The sequence below is a fragment of the Vicia villosa genome, linkage group LG6, assembly GCF_029867415.1.
Source record: "Vicia villosa cultivar HV-30 ecotype Madison, WI linkage group LG6, Vvil1.0, whole genome shotgun sequence".
Lineage (NCBI taxonomy): Eukaryota > Viridiplantae > Streptophyta > Magnoliopsida > Fabales > Fabaceae > Vicia > Vicia villosa.
This window is the reverse complement of record NC_081185.1, coordinates 10,080,230-10,101,605: the sequence shown is the minus strand read 5'-3', so window position 1 is coordinate 10,101,605 and position 21,376 is coordinate 10,080,230. Positions and strand designations below refer to the sequence as shown.

The 21,376-nt window shown below is 33.2% G+C and overlaps 2 protein-coding genes across 2 annotated transcripts; both read left to right on the top strand.

Moving 5' to 3' along the window:
* The first annotated feature begins 7,832 nt into the window (after positions 1-7,832).
* On the top strand, positions 7,833-8,722 carry LOC131611217 (copper transport protein CCH-like). Its single transcript, XM_058883308.1, has 3 exons — positions 7,833-7,985; positions 8,101-8,176; positions 8,250-8,722. The coding sequence occupies exons 1-3, from the start codon at positions 7,974-7,976 to the stop codon at positions 8,579-8,581; spliced, it is 420 nt and encodes a 139-aa protein (XP_058739291.1). The 5' UTR covers positions 7,833-7,973; the 3' UTR covers positions 8,582-8,722.
* Positions 8,723-14,263: 5,541 nt separating this feature from the next.
* On the top strand, positions 14,264-14,936 carry LOC131608879 (histone H3.2). The gene has a single exon (XM_058880462.1). The coding sequence runs from the start codon at positions 14,352-14,354 to the stop codon at positions 14,760-14,762; it is 411 nt and encodes a 136-aa protein (XP_058736445.1). The 5' UTR covers positions 14,264-14,351; the 3' UTR covers positions 14,763-14,936.
* The last annotated feature ends 6,440 nt before the right edge of the window (positions 14,937-21,376 follow it).

The following is a 21,376-nucleotide window of genomic DNA, read 5'->3' as shown; positions in this document are numbered from 1 at the left end:
TTTTTGCTTCTGGTTCAGTAAGCAATCGATTGCAGGGGTCAAACAATCGATTGCACTGTGAAAAATTGACATTCTGCGCTTCTGGTTCAGCGAGCAATCGATTGCACACTGGTGCAAATTGATTGCACCTGACAGAAAATTATTCCTTTATTTTTCCGACCATAACTTGAGTTCTACAACTCGAAACGAAGCCCGGTCGGAAGCGTTGAAAAGGTCTTTTAATGATCTTTATGAATGTGCTTAGATATAATGCTATTAATTGATTTACAAGTTATGGAAAATGGACTTTTAGTTACATGATGTTGGATTAACATTAATAGAATTAAGAAATGTATGTTTAATTTCCCGAGTGCGGTTCCGTTCCATGTCGGGAATCGGAAGTCTCTTTGTTATGAGACTAATGTGTGTCCATGTACGTTCTAAATAATTATATGGTCTGATTATGTTTAATATATCCCATGATCGAAACATATTTAACTCACATGTGACGAGTATGTACAAATGGCATGATATTTATACGATGGATTTTGTCTAATATTATGTGCATATAATACAATGTAAATTGTTTTCCCGTCGTTCCGGTTGGACGTTCGGATGCTTGATTTTGTGAACTTGCCTTGGTTGAATATGCGTGAATTGGAGTATAACCATACTACTAGGATAGTAAATCCTGTTTACCCACTATATGGATGCCCATTGGTAGCCCGTGTGGCGTTTGTGATATGTATTATATACCATGGATGATTTGGCTTTTATGCCTGTTGTATATACGTGTCTATATCCGTATATTTTGCGTTACCTGAGCTACTATTGCGGTGGAAGCAAGTGAGGGTCTTTAATGGCGTTTCCCACTTGGTAACTCACCTGCGTGATTATTATGGTAAGTGGGTGATGCCACGTAGGCAATCACTAAATTACTTGCCTCTAGTAACGTCAATTAGACAATGTTACTAGGCTTTCGCCCGGTGGGCTTGTACGTCGAAAAGGACATATTGCACCTGTTTACTCACCTGCGTACAGAGGATGAATACCATTGCAGTGGAAGCAAGACCGGGCTCTTAAATGGCGTTTCCCACTTGGTAACTCACTGGCGTGCTTGGTGATGAGGTTGTAAATGCCACGTAGGCAATGGTACAACTTAACTCATCTCTGGTGGAATTCCATATAGGAATGACCCGAATTCATCGTGCGGTGTGCTTGTGCAAGTCTTTCGACATATATGTACTTGGATACTCACCGAGGGTACGTGGCAGAGGTAGCCTAGTCAGATGGGTATAGCTCCTTGATTCCTCACATAAGGATGTGAGTTTGCATATTGTGAATTGTTGTTTTATTGAACGCCTCATTGGGTAGTTAAGGGACTTCCAATTGTGGTGATACCCTTGTTTCTATTTGCACCTAAACGTGAGGCATAACCCCGGATTCTAGGTGAATCTGTTTATAATGCATGCACCATGTAGAACCGAGTGAACCCGTAAGATAGGGGAACTCACTGAGATTTAGTAATCTCACTCCATTCCAATTATTATTTTTTCAGGAACAGGTTATAAGTGTTAGATTTGCTAGATGATCGGTCTCGAAGCTGCAGATATGCAGAAGGCAGGAAGACCTCTGTAGAAGTTACCTTTCCGCTGTGCAATGATGAAGACAAGCTTCTTGGATACTCTATAATTAAGATTTATTTTGTATTCAGTTTTTTTCAATTCTTGTCTCTCACCTAGTTTGTATGTTTCTTGTATCATAAATAACATTACCGCATATTATTCTAGACATATATGTACGGGGTGTTACAGTTGGTATCAGAGTCTGATTTCGATCCAGGGACCTGTGGGTTATGGGCCCACTTAGTTCCATTATTTTTACTTGAGTAGATGTAACATCCTCATTTCCTATTCATAATTAGGTAAATTACCTATGCATTGCACGAATTTTATTAGAATATTTATAAAACAACATTTATATTTTAAAATATTAACTTTGATAAGTATAATTCAATAACTAAATATAATTTCAATTATGTTAACTTTGTAAGTTATTTTTTTTGTTTAAGTCCCTATATTTCACTTGTGCGTCCGGTTTAGTCCTTAAAATCAAAATCTGCAAGAAAATTCGTAGGAAGATCCGCAGGAAACCTGCAGATTTTCCTACGGATTTTGACATTAGGGACTAAACCTCAAGCAAAATGTAAGATATAGGGACTCAAACAAAAAAAAAAACTTATAGGGACGAAAATCAAAAACTCGCTAATTTATAGGAACCACAGTTTATAGGAACCACAAGTGCATTTAAGCCTAATTTATATTTAAAATAAAAGATTTTTTTAAAATGACAACATTTGATGAACCAAAACTGTAAATTTTAAAGAAACATTGATATAATTTTTTGTCAATTCCTTAAAGTTCAACACAATTGAATTATATATTATAGTTGTTTATAAAATTATCTATGTAAGAACTTTTAGCATATATTATTGTAGTATTTTGTATTTTATTCATTTATACTTATTCGAACCCATAATAATAATTGATTTGAATTATATTTTTTTTAATATATAATGGATTCATATAATACATATGATATAATATTAATCAATACTTTAAATATCTTTTCATTGTTTAGTTTATTATTTAAAACTTTAAGAAAATAATTTAAATTTATACTACATGAATATTATTTATAATGTAAATTGAAAAAAAAAATAAAATAACACATGCATTGTCTTTTTTTAAGTTTTTCATTTATTGTATATTTTTATCTATTGTTCTTAAATACTTAATTACATATATATTCGATAGATTGCATGTGTCCTTCTATAATGCTAACATATTATTTATTTAAATATTTAAATTGAAAAGTAAAAATTAATTGGTTTTATTCAATTAAAAAATAAAAATAAGCACTAATTAAAAATATTAATTAGGATAGTTAGATGGAAAATGAAATATTGTAAGAGTAAGATTTGAAATAAATATTTCAATTAGTAATTATATTTTGAAATAATTAGTTATTATTATATTATTATTAAAATAAGGGCAAATTGCACTCACCACCCTTGAGTTATGTTGAAATGTCAATCACACCCCCTCTATTTTAAAATTTAACACTAACCTCTCCTGTTTAATTCTTACCATACACTAACCTCCCTTTACTTCAATTTTAATGATTTTTTTTTACTAAAAAGATATTCATTCATTCAAATGGAAAAATACATCGATCATTACAAATTCAAGATCGCTAAAAACTGAAAAAGGTGAATCTGCAAACAATCTTGCAACACCTAGGTTAATAGCATACAACGACAACATGAAAGTGCCTACAAATATGACAAAATAAAAGTCACCAGAATATTCATACTTCTGGATCTGCAACATTGACGCCCAAGTCTTCCTCAGATCTGCAATGATTTGAAGTAAATGTGTCAACCTGAACCAACAAACACCGTACTAAGACGGGAAAACCAACGAACACCGTACTAAGACGGTAAAACCAACAAACACCGCACAAGACGATGAGAACTTAAAAACACCCAAAAGAAGAAGCAAATATATATGGATAACCACTTATTTAAATAAAAAGAGAAAGAAAAACGTGTTGAGGGGTGATTTTTAGCCAAAAATGGTCAAAAACCACCCCTAAGATGGAAGAATGAAAAGAGAGAAAAGTTTAGAGGAGATGAGAAGTTTTTTAACAAAATTTATTCAGTCTTAAAAAGGTCTTCAATTTTAATGATTAAATATGATAAATCTCTCTTAACACAGTTTACCTCTATAAAAACAAAAGAGGTTCTCTTTCACTTTCCTTTAATTTCTTCCGGCTACTAAGTTTTCTTCCGCTTTTAATTTATTTCTACTTTTGTTTCTGTAATAGATTTGTAGTATGAAATTGACATCTATTAGAATATTAGAGAACATTTTAAGCTAAGTTGTTGCCTTGACAACAAACCCACAATGTCGTAACCATGCTGCTAATAACTTGATAACACATATATTAATGCCTACTCAGAAGGCAGTACCTTGCTCAAAATTAATGTACCAAGATTTCATTTTACAAATGTTATAGATATAGAATCCCAACAAAAATGTTAGAGAAAATGTAAAATAGTTCAAAGAAATCAAATACAAATGATAAAATTAAAATCCAATTCAAATGATTGATGAGGAAAATGTAGAAAGGAAGAGCATAATTTTAAGAACTTCAAAAACCATGTGTAGGATTTTTTTTATATGCTAAAGGTGTTAACAATCATAATTTGAAGGGAGTGTTTATTCAAAATTATAGGGGGTGTTTGTATTGTTTAGTGAAACCTTGAAAAAAGTAAAAGAAAGTGGAAGGTAACCACTTCTGTTTTAACAGAGGTAAATGGTGTTAAGAGAGATTTATCATATTAAATCATTAAAATTGAAATAAAGGGAGATTAGTGTATGGTAAAAATTAAGTAGGGGAAGTCAGTGTTGAGTTTTAAAATAGAGGGGGTGTGAATGACATTTCAACATAACTCAAGGGTGGTGAGTGCAATTTGCCCTTACTAAACATAAAGTACATTATGACATTAATCATTCATAAGTCCCAATTATTTTCTCTTTTAAAATTCTAAAACATAACTTTATGGGCTTGTCATAATTTTCTTATTATAAATAATAGATTTTTAACTTTGTAGATATTTTCTAATAATTTTCACTTTTATAAATAAAAGATAAAAAAATTACTTCATTGAACTTATTGTAAAATAAAATAAAATAAAAATCTTAATATATTGTTTTTCATCGTTATAGATATTATCTCAAGAGAATTATATAGTAAAAAATCAATATATTAAAAAATATTTAAATAATTTTGAATTTTATTGTTAAATTATACGAGATATTTTCTCAGGGAGTCAAAATTTCTCTAACGAACATTGAATTGCTTGGTTGTCAAAACCTTTCGATTTTTAAAATTCAAGAGAGGTTCGTGTACCATATAAGAGTTTTCTTTTAGAAAATATTGGTTATTAGCTTGCATTTGAGAGAGTCATTAGTGCCCATTTTAATAGCAACAATGTGTTTCTGAGGGTTGCTCTTTCCGTCAAAAATCTATTAGGGATGGTGGTTTGAAGTTCTCTGGTATCGGGGTGCCTTAAATTTCATTACTGAGAGGTCGAGGATCTAGGACCTCGTCGCCTTATAAGGGATTGTATTCATGTTGCCGTTGTTGAAGGTGCAAGATGTTTCTTTGCATGGTTTTGTTAGAGCGACACAACTCCTTCATAATGGCTTTCATCTCCTTTATGACCTCACTGTCACTACCACCGACTACTACTGGCGGCGGTGCCTCATATCACTATGGTGAAAATGTGATTAAGGAAACTAAATGTTAAGTGAAAGTTTGACCTAGGTCAGTTTTACCGAGGTCCCACAATAGATGTCAATTATACTTGTGTTAAGCACAACGATGTGAACCTTGCTTGCGTTTGAGATAACAAGAAGGCTTTAAGTATTTAATATGTAGAAAGTGAATCCACCATTCTAGCTTCTAAGTTAGAGTTTATATAGACCTGGCCCCGTAGGCCAAGTAACTATTTAAAGTCGCTTCCACTCCGTACCCGCCCGGCTAGGTCGTGAGGATAGGAAGATTGGTCCTCGCTCTTAGTATGAAGAGTGGTTATTGTGAGGACCAATAATAGTGTATGTTATTTTCTGTCAAAAATGTCTTGGTACATCCACAAATGGTACATTTGTGTTCTAGAGGCGTTGGGCTAGGTTGGGCGAACGCATGTGCTTGCCACATGAAACCACCCTAATTTTTCATGCACCCTCTCATGACATATTTGGGTCGGGTGTGACTTAGACCGATCTCTTCTGAACCCCAACCAAAAATATTCCAATTCACCTTTGTTGACAAATATTGGCATAATGTCCCTTTTAAGTAAACTCAAAATTGGAAGTAAGTAAAAACTAAAAATAAAATAGTAAAATCACAACAACAAAAAATATTTGGCAAATCTCACGTGAAAGGAAAAATCTTGAATTTAATCCAATAAAATATTTCCACTATAAAAAGTAGGACTATAAACTCTCTCTTAATATAAGTGTATGAGTGATTAAATTTCACATCGTCTTTAAATGAATAAATATTGAATGTATAAAAGAGGTGAACACATATCTAATATCCTAAAATTTTGTGTGAGGACATGATTTCTTATTATCTTATGGTCATGGGAATTGCTCGTTGGTGCTCTCGTCTTCTCCAAACTATCCAACAAATAGTATTAAAATTTAATTCGGCTTGATGGAAAAACAAAATTTAGATCATATTATAAAGTATTAAATATATTTAAAAAATGTAACTTATAATATCTTCAAATTTTTTCATTACCAAAATTTTCTTTTTGAAGTATATATATATATATATATATATATATATATATATATATATATATATATATATATATATATATATATATATATATATATATATATATATATATATATATATATATATATATATATATTATTTTTCTGGTCCTACAAAAATTAATATGATATTATTCTTGCCTTTGCGGAATTTTATTTTCATTGAGACACGTCTATTTTTTAGAGCTGTCAAAATAGGCTAGCTTAAATGAGTCTGTCCACCAAGTCTAAAAAATTATAAAGTTTGAGGTTTAAAATTAGAGCCCATATTTTTTAGAGTTTTTTTAATTCAGTCCTGAAAAGTTCGCTACTCATTAGGGGTAGCCCACTAGGCATGCGTAATTATAAATTTTAAAATATGTATATTAATATCACATTAGTTTTTCCCACCTCACTAAATTTGTTCTCGATTCTATTCAATCTTTCTCTTTTAAATATTATACATTAATATAATCAATAATTTTTATCGTATTATATTTGCTTTTCTCTTACGTAAAATGTTCAAGTATTATTTTATACAATTTAGACATATATTGTATTTAGAAACACGTTATAATATTTATAAGAGATAATATAATACTTAAAAATATATTATATTTTAAAATAATATAATTTTAAATTTTAATTATAATAAATATTATGAAATTTTAATTTTAATTTTTTAAATTAAAAAAATCGTCTAGGATCGTGTAATCCGAAACCCATCTAAGGTCATATTAGAATAATAATACTCAAGTCTATATTACACAACGAGTTTTTAATGTGTTTGGATCATCTGCTGCCCTTGTCTCCAGCTTCCTCTGCTGCTCCATATCCAATGGTCAATAAATAATGAAATATTGATGGTTTTAAAAGAAAGATAAAACCAAAAAGTAATCTAAAAGTCACATTTAGTGCTGTTCATAGGGCAGTAGAGATTAAATTGGAGAGGATCTGGATCCGTTTTTAATCCAACTCTAAAAAGTCTATGGCCCGCCAAAACCCACTCCCCTATCGGATAGCCAATTTTAAGAGTTCTACCTACTTTGTACTACGTGTCTACCACCATACAATATAGGAATTCATACTCAAATGTCTAGTACTACTACTACAACGTTTTTTTCTTAAACAAGCAACATTATTCGGTACTAGCTTTACATTTCTTGTACTACATTATCCAATATCATTTCAGTATTCCACTATAAGAGATGGACAACTCTGATTGGAGAAATGACCAAGCCCACTTTACGTTATTGCATGCAACGCAATAACAACCTAAACCTAACTCTGTCGTTAATTGTTCGATCACATAATTTTGGATAAGGGTAATACAATACTCATCTATACTTGTACTGCAAGAGTTGGAAATATAATTAGAATTCATTTGTGTAGTACAACCATTTTTTTTTCTTGAAAAGGAAGCATCAAAATTCTTCTTTTAATTATGAAAGTCCACTTCACATATATTGGTTCACCAACCTTCCTACTTTGTTGGTATATAAAAGGCACTACTCCATTCCCACAACTCTTCATTCCATAACCACCCAACTGAGAATCCTTTCTTTTTTGTTTCTCTTCACTTTCTTTTTCATACACATAACCATGTCTTCTGAGGTACCATATCTTTTTACTTCTTTTTTTTTGGTATTTTTTTATATTATGAAATTAAAATGGGTAATTTATGATTTTTCTATGCTTTTAGTTTTGAACTTTGCCATTATGATTGCAGACTGTTATCCTCAATGTGAAAATGTCATGCACGGGCTGTTCAGGAGCAGTCAATAGAGTTTTGGAAAAAATGCAAGGTATTGTTGATAACATGAGTTGATTTCAAACAATAAACATGATATCAATGTAACAGTTTTGTTGTTTACACAGGTGTAGAATCATTTGAGATTGATATGAAGGAACAAAAGGTGACTGTGAAAGGAAATGTGAAGCCACAAGATGTTTTCGACACTGTTTCCAAAACCGGAAAGAAAACTGCATTCTGGATGGAGCCTGAAAACAAGCCTATAGAAACTCCAACTGAAGTTGAACCTGAAAACAAACCTTCAGAAGCTGCAGGTATTGTTTCTGTTGAGCCTGATAACAAGTCCACAGAAGCTGCAACTGAGGTTGAACCTGAAAACAAGTCCAGAGAAACTGCAACCATTGGAGCTGTTGAGCCTGACAACAAGCCTTCTGAAACTGCCACTGTTGCTGCCTAAGAAACTGATACTTGTTTTATTTCTATTTGCAAATTATTCTATGTTAAATTTAAAAATGATCTTTGTGGGTATCTAAGCTACAACTACTTTCTTATTTTGCACTTATGATGAATACTTTAAGTAACTATTTCTACTTAATCATTTTCTTAACTCTTCCTTTATATCTTTACTTCACTATTCAACTACGTTGATGTGTTTCAATAACAGGTTATGAAACATTCAAATAATATTAGCCAAAACTTAAACTTTATTAATAATGAATGGTATTTATATAATGAACGATACATAACTGATTTACCTAATAATCAGGTTGGTTATAACAACCTCACCATATATTGTGCTAATAACTAACCGCTATGATTGAAACAAAAATACAAATTATGGAAATTAACATGGTTTGACATTAGGAATCTGTTAGCAAGTTAGCTACTTTGAGGTTGATAATGACAAGTCAGTGGATGTCGGTCAGAAATTTAGTTATTTGACTAACAATTTATCTTATTATAAATGTTGCAATGAAAATTTCTTAAATGATGTATGGACTTGTGTTAAGCACAGTTGGGGATACCCTATAATAAGCACAGTTTTTGTAGAAAGTGAATTAATTATACTCCAGTTGTGTGACAATGGTCCACCACTAGAAAAATGCATTTTAGACTTTATGTTTAGTGTCAACCACTGACACATACGCTATTTAAAAGTGGTTAAATTCACGCTACAAGTCATTTTATTTTAATGTATAAAAAAAATTATTAGCGTCGCCTAAACCATTTAATAACATACACTTTTTATTATTTTTTTGTTTATTTAGAATCGTTCCTTAGTCAAATGGTTGTTGCGAGGATCGATTCAAGCGCCTATTAATCTGCCACGCGTCCTTTGGCCTTAATTAGATAGTGGGGTGGTGGAGTCAGTCATCCCCTGTAATAGGAAATGAAATTTACATACAGGATTTGTGATGACTTCAGTTACTCCCCAATATGTGGCTTGACACGTTCTCATATGATCCATGATTGGGGAATATTGGGTTGGGCGAGATCACATGCTCATTACCTGACATCACCCTTTCGCATCCAAATAATTCACATGTTATTTACGGGCTAGATGATTGGCGGGCCGACCTATTTGAGGCTCATCCAAAGTTATTCCAGTTCAAATTTGCTCAAACATAAGCTTGGAAGAGTAGTGTGATTAAGGTAAGACATTCCAATTCACATACCCTTACACACGAGGCCATGAAGAGCGATGTGATTAATATAGGTCGTCCCAGTTTTCAGTTGCTCTGGCGCTAAAGGAATAAGACTTAGAATGTCCACGCCCCAATGATAGAATGACCATAGACGAGTAAAAAAATAAAGGATTTTGATCAAGAACCATCCCTCGAGAATTTGAGAGCCTGGGCCCTCCTTCCGACGTGGCTTCCACAAAATCCTTAATGCACTTCCATCATTACAAGGGCGGTCTCATTCTCGCCCAGGCACCTCAACATTAAAGAGGTTTTTCCCATCTTGTACAACTTCCTTGACACCGTGGCATACTTTGCTGCTAATCTCCTGACGTCATTCGCCTCGCCCTCTTCTGAGGGTAGTTCATCCTTCGTATGATACTTCATTATCGGTGCATCCATACTGTAGCATCGAGGATATCAATGAAATTGACAACTTTATTGTCGATGCTAGAGACAACCAAAGTCTCTTATATAACACTCTTATGGATGTTATTTTTAGTGTTAGCTAGCTTGGACAAGAAATCATCTAGAGAATTTTCTTCCCTAGAAACATAGACCACCTAGATAAATTTTAAAAAGATTATAGGTCTTGTACTCTTAGGAGGTATTTGACTAGTTGTGCCTTCTTTGTATGGTAATCTTTGGCAAACTAGCTTGTGAACAACTAGGAATCACTTTGAGCTTTGAGATTGGACCCGCTCATATCTTTATCCAAAGTAATTCCAACGATCAAGGCTTTGTACTATGCCTGATCGTTATTTTCTTTGAATTCAAACCTCGTGGATTGTTCTATGAGAATACTTCTCGAGTCTTCTAGCATGACCTCGACTCAACTTCCATTTATTTAATGTGCCATCCACTGATAAAGTCCCCACAGGAGGGGATTCCTCGCCAATAGTGAGATGAATTTGACTAAGAAGTTAGCTAGCACTTAAAAATTAATGTTGTTCCTTAGTAGGAAATGTATGTCATATTTTGATAGCTCAACAGGTCATGACACCATCCTTCCCTCGGAGTATGGTTTCTTCAATACCTAGCGAACAAGGTACTTTTTTTTCATCATGACCCCGTGTCCTTGGAAGTAGGGCCTACATTTTTTTCCGTTATCACCAAAACCAATCTCAGTTTCTCTATCTTCTGATATCTCAGTTATGCACCTTTAAATACCTTGTAGATGAAGTAGACCTATTGCTCGTTTCTTTCTTTGTGTATGGTTAAAGTTGGTTAAGTTTTATGTCTGAAATTGGTTCTTTGTTGTCAGATGTTTCTTTTCTCTCATTGTATTTTCCTTTCCCTTCTTGAGTTTGCCAAAGGGGGAGAATTTTTATGAGTTCTAATTATATATTATGCATATGAGTGTTATATGCAGGATTTCTCTCTATACTCAAATACATGTGAAGGTTACCAAGCATAAAAAGGGCGAGACTGAAAACTAAGGGAGTTATACTCAAATATGGAGAAGAAGTTCAGAGAAAACTAAGGGAGTTATGGAGGTTCAGAAGAGCATCTTTCGACATAACCCCATAAAGTCGGAGTGTCAAAGTGGAAAGCATGGGACTCGAATGGGGACTTGGCGTTTTCCATGAGTGTTTGTCCAAGGGATTCGATAAACAATCACTGCAGGCAAGTTTTCAACGGAAAAGATGTCATACATCTTCGACAACAACATATCGGGCGCAAAGGGAAGCAACATAACTATTTTTCTGGACTTATCTAAAAGTACACATGGATACAAATCCAATGGCGAAATGCATGCAACAAAGATGTGTCAACTTCTAGGCCGAAATCTGTTGAAGATAGTTATTCTAGTATTAGTATAAACAGGAGTTCTAGTGTTAGGATTCGGGGTATCAAAATCATTACAGAAACTCACAAACTCAAAGTATCCAAGCATTAAGAGAGAAAAGAGTATGTCGAGTGAAATGTATGATTCTGAACACCATGTTACTTACACTTAAAGAAAATTTCTTTTATGCTAACTTGCTTTCTACTTTTTTGACATTTATCTTTTCGCCTTGTTATTTTCAAAGATTTTAACTAAGTCAAAATCCTTCATTTTTCTGTAAAGCTTTACATTTTAACTTAGCGAAAATCAGAATATAATTCACTTCACACCAAACATTCAAGCAAAGTCTCGAATATCTATGCACATATATCCTAAGATCAACTAGTCGATCCTGCAAGTAACCATTTTGGAGGACTAACGCTTGTTTACTAAATTTCAGGTAAACAGTAACATAATATTGTATGATGTTTATATGCTTTTTGTAATTGTTATTTTATTGTATTTGAGACCCTCGTAGCAACTCACATGATTTATAACGAAAAATATCATTGTTTCATGGATAAAATAACCTTTGATCAAAATCAACACAATTTACTCGAACCAAGAGAATATTTGATTTGAATCAAGGAAATATTGTCAACATGATTCACATAAAATCCTTCTTCGATTTAAATCATGCCAAAAATGGATTTTACAATCCCGTTTGTGAAACATGATTCAAATCACCTAATCCTTTATTCAAATCATAAGTTTTTTTTTCAATTGATTTAGGATAAGTGATTTGGATGCATTTGCATGATTCAAATTAGAAACATGTTCTTTCTTGAAGATTTTAGTTCTGAAAACGTGATCCGAATTAAATGCTTGTGTGATTCAAATCACATGACTCAGGTCATTTTAAACCATGATTTGAATCATGCTCTTTTAATTTTCTTACAAGGTCCATCGTGGACCCGTTTCGTACTCAAGGCCCTTCAAGGACCCATTTTCGCACTCAAGGTGTATCAAGGACTAGTTAAGGTGTTTATCCTTGGTTAATGTGATCTCTTAATGGTAATTGAAATCAAACTTTATTGTCAGATCTTGTGACATAATGTTATCAATTAGTCATAAATGTGCTATCCATGTATTTTAATCTAAAGATTTCCACGTGTTAGTTTTGGGTTGACACGATCGATCTGATTCATTATCTGTCTCAGCTCAACCTAGTTTTGTTAGATGAGCTATACTTCAGGGTGGACTGATGACTTTTGGTTATAATCTAACCCACTTTTAGCGACCTGACTCAATAGGTCGAACATCTATTTGATCAATTCTCATATACTCCTCTTTCTCACTAAACCCCCTCTTAACAAAATCACTTAAAACAATCACACCCTTAATATAAAGATGAGTGCTAACATTTTTCTAGCATGACTAATGTTTTAATTTTTTTAAAAAATCATCTCTAACTTTTTCTCTTTTTATTAATATGAAATTTTTATAAATTTCACATTTTAAAAATGTATCTCATATAATAATATGATCCACATGAATTTCACCCACCCAATACTTTTAGCACTCAAATCTTCAATTAGTTATTAAAAAAAAAAAAACTATTTTCATTAAAAAAATGTTATCCAAAGTTACTAAAAATAAATTAGAATTTTCGTCAATTATTGACTTTTCAAACTAATATAATTAATTTTTTATTTATAAAAGAGCAATCATTTATTTTGAAGAAGGTAATTTTTTTTCTGTAAGCAAGTGTGTTCACTTGATTGCTCTTTTTGTATTAAATAAATAAAAAATTAATACAACATATTATATTAAAAAGAAATAAATATAAAATATATTCATGCAATTCAATTTGGTTTAGATTGATTTTGAAAAATTAATTTAAAATTTAATCCGAACCGAGTGATTTTTACAAAATCAACATTCAAAAATATTCAAAATTATTCAATTTTTTTAAAGTTTTTGATTATTTTAGTTTGATTTGCAATTTTTTCGGATTGATTTAAATTTGAACACCCTTATCCGCAGGCCGCAGCCACTCACAATTAGGGATGGCAACGGGTCAGGTCGGGTGCAGGTTTCACATTACCCAAACCCGCACCTGAACTCAAATACGGTTCGGGTGGCAAAACAACACCCACACCCACACCCGCTGGGTTTCGGATTTTTTCACTCAAACCCGAACCCGTAACAAAATATATTTTTCCTACAACTTTCCAATATATATATATATATATATATATATATATATATATATATATATATATATATATATATATATATATATATATATATATATATATATATAGCGGGTGTGATTTCCGGTTTCGGGTGCGGGTCATACTAACTAAACCCGAAATATCGGGTGGCACCCGAATCCAAACTCAGTCAACTCGGGTTCGGGTGCGGGAGGACCCGCGGGGCGGGTTCTGTTTAGTGTTTACCATCCCTACTCACAATTCAAATTTAAACTATTGAATGAAACAATCCCATTGGTTAGTTTCCCATGCCACGGATAGCCATCCCCATATCTTTCACAGAGACTAACAGCCGTAGATGTCTCCTTCCATCAACGGTTACTATCTCCCCATTCCCAAGTCTTCTCAAAACTCAAATTGTTCACAATTCCCACTTTTCCCTCATTCATCTTCTCACTATATAAGAACCCAAATTTCATAATTATTTCAACACAATCAAATTTTCTGATCTCTTTCTCAAATTAAAATCAATTACACTTTCTCTCTTTTTCTTGGATCTAAATGGCACGTACCAAACAAACGGCTCGCAAATCTACCGGAGGCAAGGCTCCAAGGAAGCAACTCGCCACAAAAGCCGCCCGGAAATCTGCTCCGGCGACCGGAGGAGTGAAGAAGCCTCACAGATTCCGTCCAGGAACAGTCGCTCTAAGAGAAATCAGGAAGTATCAGAAGAGCACAGAGCTTCTCATCAGGAAGCTTCCATTCCAAAGACTGGTTAGAGAAATCGCTCAAGATTTCAAAACAGATCTCAGATTCCAAAGCAGTGCCGTATCAGCACTTCAAGAAGCCGCTGAAGCATATCTAGTTGGTTTGTTTGAAGATACAAACCTTTGTGCGATTCATGCTAAGAGAGTTACTATTATGCCTAAGGATATTCAACTTGCTCGCAGAATCAGAGGAGAGAGGGCTTAGATTTAGATTGTAAGGATTTATATTACATAGATGTAGTTGTGTTATAATTAGTGTTATGTAATATTTGTCTGTTCCTTTTGTAATCTGTTTTGAAATTTAACCTACTAGTGCTGGGTGGCAATGCTTAGATATGTTATGTGTTTTTTAGAAAGTGAATTTAGTAGTTTTTGTCTACTCAAATCTTTACTGCTTTCAGCTTTGGACTATTTCACTAAGATTTTATTGAAATATATCGGAATTAATTTGAAATAGTTGAAAGGAAAATAAAATTAATTATTACTAACTCTGCCTCAATTAAATTAGCTGTAATTATTTTAGTTGCTAGTTTCAATTTATCGAAGTATGATTGAGAGATACAGGGAGGTTTACATGAACCATATATGATTGTTTAGAGATCATGTGTTTATTGAAGAAATGAATGTCAGCTGCCATACGGTTGGTGTCAGTGTTGTATGAGATTGCGAGTGAGATTATTATAAAAGAGAGGAGGTTGAATGGATACGCTCAACTCAGTTCTGCAGTGGTGTGAGCCAAGCTACTAAATTAAAAAAAAAAAGAAGCAATGTAGCTTAAAATTCTATTAAACTTGTGGCGAAAGAAAATAAGAGATATATGTGAAATGACTGTTTTCAAAATCATTGGCCCAGTTAACATCACTATAGACCTTGAGAGTGTATGAGAAAAGTAAGGATGGTTGAATTGTAGAAGCAAACCATATTCAATAGAACCCTTACACTGTGTTTGGATGCAATGAATGTAGAAGGAAAGAATATAGAGGAACGGAAAGCACTGATTTCAAAATCCTTTCCCTTCTTTGGATGAAATGAAAACTTGAAGGGAGAGATTAAATTGATTGTGGGACCCACAAAAATACTTTCCACTCACTTATGGAGAGAAAGCTTCACGACAACCATATTTTTTTTGCTATTTCTTTTTTGCCCTTATTTACCTATTGCATTGCATTTACATGTTTTGTTTAAAAATCATGTTTCTTTATAATATATTTTTTTATTTACTGGATTTGACCATAAATATATAATGGTCACGTCACGTTTTTTAATGTGTAATTTTATATAAAATAAAATAAGTGATATATATATATATATATATATATATATATATATATATATATATATATATATATATATATATATATATATATATATATATATGTATTTTTGTCATTGAAGAAAAATATATCTTTCTTTTCTTTCACTTTCTCTTTTACTTTCATTCATAACAAACAATTAAAAAATCATCTAAGTTTCCTCTTACTTTCTACTCACTTTCAATCCTTTCACATTCTCTCCTCTCACTTTCTTTCCTTTCACTTTCTTTTCCAATCCAAACAAACTATTAGAGTATCTTTGAATTAATGTAATGGAATCAAGCGGTATAAAATGAAGTGATACTATTATATTCTTCTATTTTGTCGCTTTATAGTAGGTTTAAATTGACTTTTTAAATGTTTGTTTAATCAAAAGTAGAATTAATTCTGACTCCGGAATTAATTCTACTTGAAACAAAAATTTGTAGTTTTTATCTTCAGAATTGTTACTGGGTGATTTTTACACTGAAGTTTATTGTTCTACTTACTTTTACATAAATGTATCCAAATATAAATCAGTTCTACTAAACTTAATTTTGTTAAACTAAATTCTATTAGAATCAATTTTGTTTACCGCCAATCCAAACACACCCCTTAGTATTTCTTTCCGCAATTGGACGAAATAACCATCTTATTTTTTCATAAAATTATCCAAACATAGAATGATATAAAATTATCCAAACATAAAATGATATAACAACATCCGAGATGAGCCCTAGATCATTGAAATCTAAGCCAGGTATTTTTTGTATCTCCATAGCTTTCATACGGTCTTCCAGCTGTTGGTATTTTTCATCATCCGGTTCGTCTCCAGAATGATCATTTTCTTCATTTGAAGAGAGAGAGGGTTTAGCAGAACCCTGGTTGCTTTGATTGTCTTCTTGTTCATCATCACCGACTGTTTCAGGGATCGGTGGCTTTGTGAACTTTTTGACTGGAATTTTGATCTTTCTTCTCAGGTGACTCACACCTACAGATCCTTTGGGCTTCTTTTTCTTCTTGATTATCAGGGCTTTCAGTTCTTGCTGCCCCTTTGCCAGTTCCAGAATTGCCACTTGAACTTGGGCATTCTGTGCTTCGAGATTCTTGATACTTGCCTCGGATTCCATCTCTTCTGACTGAAATAAACAGCGAGGAGATGAGAAATCCGTCATGAGAACCTGTTATGAAATGTGTATGACTGGATGCCATGTGTATGCAATGTATGAAATGTATATGCAATGTATATGAATGCAATGTATGAAATGTATATGCAATGCATGAAGTGAAATGTGTGTGCAATGTTTCAAGGATCTTAGAGTTTAGATTTGTTAAAGAAGAAACAAACGTTAGTTAATCAATTCATTTCTCTTTTTTTTTTTTTTGCTTCTTTTTTCTTTGCCTCATTTGGGCTTACAAGACAGAAATAAAATAAATGATCCTTCAGGTCTCCCGTGGACGCTTTCTCTTTGCCCCCAGGAACGTGTTGATCTGCTGTTCTTCTTGAAGCTGTCCGGTGAGCTCCAATATCCTTCTCTCATAGTCTTGACAGTATGATTTGAAGGTGTCTCTTTCCTCTTTGAGTTGAACCCAAGATTTTTGCAACTCTTCTAGGTCAGTTGGCATGTCCGGGTGTAGAATAACTTGAGGTTCATATCCTTCGACCTCTGGTTCAATAGTCACAGGTAGAACAGCAGGATATGGCATAAGGAGTTTCTGAGCATGAGTGCAGACCCATCTGAGGTAGGGTTCCATAGGGATAGAATTCCATTGCCCCAGAGTTTTGCTTTCTATTCTATAGACACTGCCCCATGCATGTATGAACCTTCGTCGGTGTCTATGAGAATCATTCTCGTAATCAAATACAATGCCATGGATAATCATGTCATGAGGACCGTTGCTCCTTGCATATCCGAATTGGCGTAGAGCTAAAGAGGGATTGTAAGTGATGCCTCCTTTGATGCCAAGGAGTGGCACATTAGGGTATTCTCCACAATGATCAATGATAGTAATGTCTCTTTGAAAGAAGTTGTTCCACCGGATATCTGAATGAGACAAAGACATAATCCTGTGAGACCATTGCATTCTTTGTTCATTTCTCAACACTGATCGGGGAAGATGAAATGTAAACCACCTAGCCAGTAGTGGTATACAGCACATGAGAGTTCCTCGTTTCTTCATGGTACGAGCGTGTAGAGAATGTAGAATGTCTCCCAACAATGTTGGTACCGGGTTACAGATTAGGAAAAGGTTGATGATGTGTACACTTATGAACTGGTCGGGATTAGGGAATAAAACCAACCCATAGATCAAAAGTGCCATAACTTCCTCAAAAGCTGGATAACTTTTGTTTTCTAGCAGTAGTCGAGCCTTTTCCAATAAGAATTTGGCCAGTAAACCCTTAATTCCACTCTTTGTTTCCCAATTGGACTCGATTTCTGATTTCCGCAGATGTAAAGCAGCAGCAATGACTTCAGGTTTTGGAATCCTTTCTAAACCAGTGAAAGGTAATTGATTTCGAACAGGCAATCCAATTAGTTCAGAGAATTCTTCCAAAGTGGGTACCAACTGGTAATCAGGAAAGGTAAAGCAATGATGTTCAGGGTCAAAGAACTGGAACAGGACCCGTATCATGTCTTCTTCAAATTTTGAGGTAACCAAATGGAGTAGGTGACCATGCCTTTCAGTGAATTGAACATTCCTGGGGAATTCTGACACTAAGTCTTTTAGTTCGGACGGTACCGTTGAGATGTTGATTCGGATGTAATCTTTGGTGGCGGGAGCCATTACCTGCAAAAACAAAGGTAAACTCTTTGATCCTTGAAGTGTTTGGTGCAAAAATGATATGCTTATGATGCAAACATGTGGCACACAAAAACAAATCAAACAATAGCCTTAGGTTTAAAGGCTTGCATGGAGCTGATAGGTGATACCCTCCCCACTGAAGTTGAGTTGGTTAAAACCTGTCCTAGAATAGTATTCGGGTTCTATGATCCTTGGAAGTAACATCTCAATACGGCGCTCGAGCGGCCGATCAAGATATTCCTCGAGGATAACTAACTTCGATCAATTTCAAAGCTAGCCACTTAATAGGGATAACTTCGATCAAGATTTGACTTTGATTTTGAAAGATTGTAAAAGGGATTACCTGAAGAGGTGCAAGTGTGATTGTGATTGGATTCAGATATTTATCTTTGAAGTTAGTGATCTAACGGTTCAATTTTATCTTTGACATACACGCAGTTTATATTTGCTGGAAATTAAAATGCGGAAATGTAAAGTGCGGAAAGTAAATCTACGCTATTACATCGATTATGCAGGAAATGTAAACTAGCCTATTTACATGAATTAGTGACATCCTATACATTTATCTAGGAATTTTAAATTGCAAGAAAAATAAAAGGCATGTTTTTTGGATTTTTTATGATTGATTTTAATTATAATTAATGCATGATTAATTAAATTAAAATGAATAAAAAAGATGAAAATAGATTTAAACCTAGAAATTAAGTTTAAAATATGTACAAAATATTTGTTAATTAATTTTAAAACAAAACTAATTTTTTTGGAATTTTTGGAATTGATTTGAAATTGATTTAAGTTAATTAAAACATAATTATGCAAATAATTATACAAATAATTAAAACTTAAAAAGAAAATTATTCAAAATATGTACAAAATTAGTTTATAATATATAAACAATATTTAACACAAAGAACAATTTTTTTAATGATTTTTTGATTGGTTAGAATAATTAAAAAGCAAATATATAAATATATACTAATTAATTATGCAAAATATTGAAATTTTGAAGAAAATAAAAATATTTTTATTTCAGAAAATAATATACTATTTTAGAAGTCTAAAAATATTTTTTGTGTATTTTTTGGATTTTTAAAACTATTTTTAATTAATTAAACAAAGAAATTAAAATAAAATAGAAAATAAAATAGAAAATAAAAGGATACTGATCCTGTGTGGTAATCAGTGAGGGAGCATGGTATGCGTGCGTGTTCTGAGGCGTTGGATGAGTTGATGGATGGATCAGAAGGCCCAGATGGTGAGGGACCATAACACGTGGAACACCTGCAAAACACTGAATTCCAAGTCAGTTTAAAAAACACGCGCGCGCCTCCCAGCGAATCAGAGGGCGCCACGCATCATCTTCAACCTTCAGATAGGTTTTTACACCGTTCATTTGCAGGTGGTGTAAAAAACCTAATCTTTTACACCTGGTAATAATAGCGAATACAAGCAAACGTGAGTCTAAATTTGGCGCGATGGTATGGTTGAGTTCGTATTGTTCATGCGAACTCAATGGTGCTATTCAGAACCTGTAATTTTGCCTAATTTGGAAAACCCTAATTTTGGGATAAAGAACCCTAAAATGGTGGTTTCGTGTATACGCATCTAAAACTTAATTAAAGCTCCAGAAATGATCTACACCTCAAACCAAACTCAATAGTATGTCTACATCTTGTTAAATATGTGTGAATAGCCAGATACGAATTGATTTTAGTTTGAATAATTTTTGACCTGTGTAGCTCGATTCAGTGAGCTTCAAGGCTTGTAATTGATTGAGATAGTTTCAGTGATGTTCAAGGAAGGTGTATGAATGCTTAGTTTGTATTGAAATGAGCAGAAATTACAAATTCGAATTTGAGTTTTCTTTTGAATTTTTTGAAGTGATTACAAGGGTGTTATGCTTAGCTTTGCTTCTGAACTTGTCTCCCTTTGTTTGCTGAACTATGATAGCTTATTTATAAGCTATGTGTGCTTAGAATTGAAGCTAACTTGCAGCTAGTTGCCTTTGTTGAAAACTTGGTTTTTAAATATTAAAAACCTTGAATTTTTGACCAAGTCTTGACTCCATTCAATGCTCTTGCCTTGTGCACCAATCCTCTGCAGAAAATTGAAGGTTCCTTGGATGAGTCATGCTTAGATTGTAAGCTACCATTTATCCATGCATTTCTTTTTTAATTTTAATCTTAAAGTAAGATAAAATCATGCAAAAAATGGATAAAAAAGGTATGGGCTTAGTCTTGGTCGTGGGAGGCCCATAACATCATGGAAATGATGTTTGAATGCTGAAAACTTGGCCCCATTTGGAAAAAATGCAATTTTGAACAATGTTGATTTCATGCATTTTCCCAAAATTTAGCCAACTTCAACAAGGTGTAAATCCTTCAATTTTTGTCATATGAAGGAGTTCTTGCACTTTTTGGAAACCTCAAAGAGTCCTCTAACCAATGTCTTTGGTCTCATGTCAAAATGATTTTTGAAGCTCCTTGTGTGTCCTTTTGAAAAAAGTGTCTTTTTGTTGACTTTGAAAATGACCTGTAATGTCTTTGATCATATTTTTCAAATGGTGAATCCAATGACCATGGGATCAATGGCATTTGAAATATAATTGAATTTCCTTCAAAACAAGCTTTGGTTTGAATTTTTTGGATGAAGGATGAGAGAGTTATGATCAGTCAAAGTTGAGTTGACTTTTCAGGTAAAAACCCTAATTTTGAATCTTAGG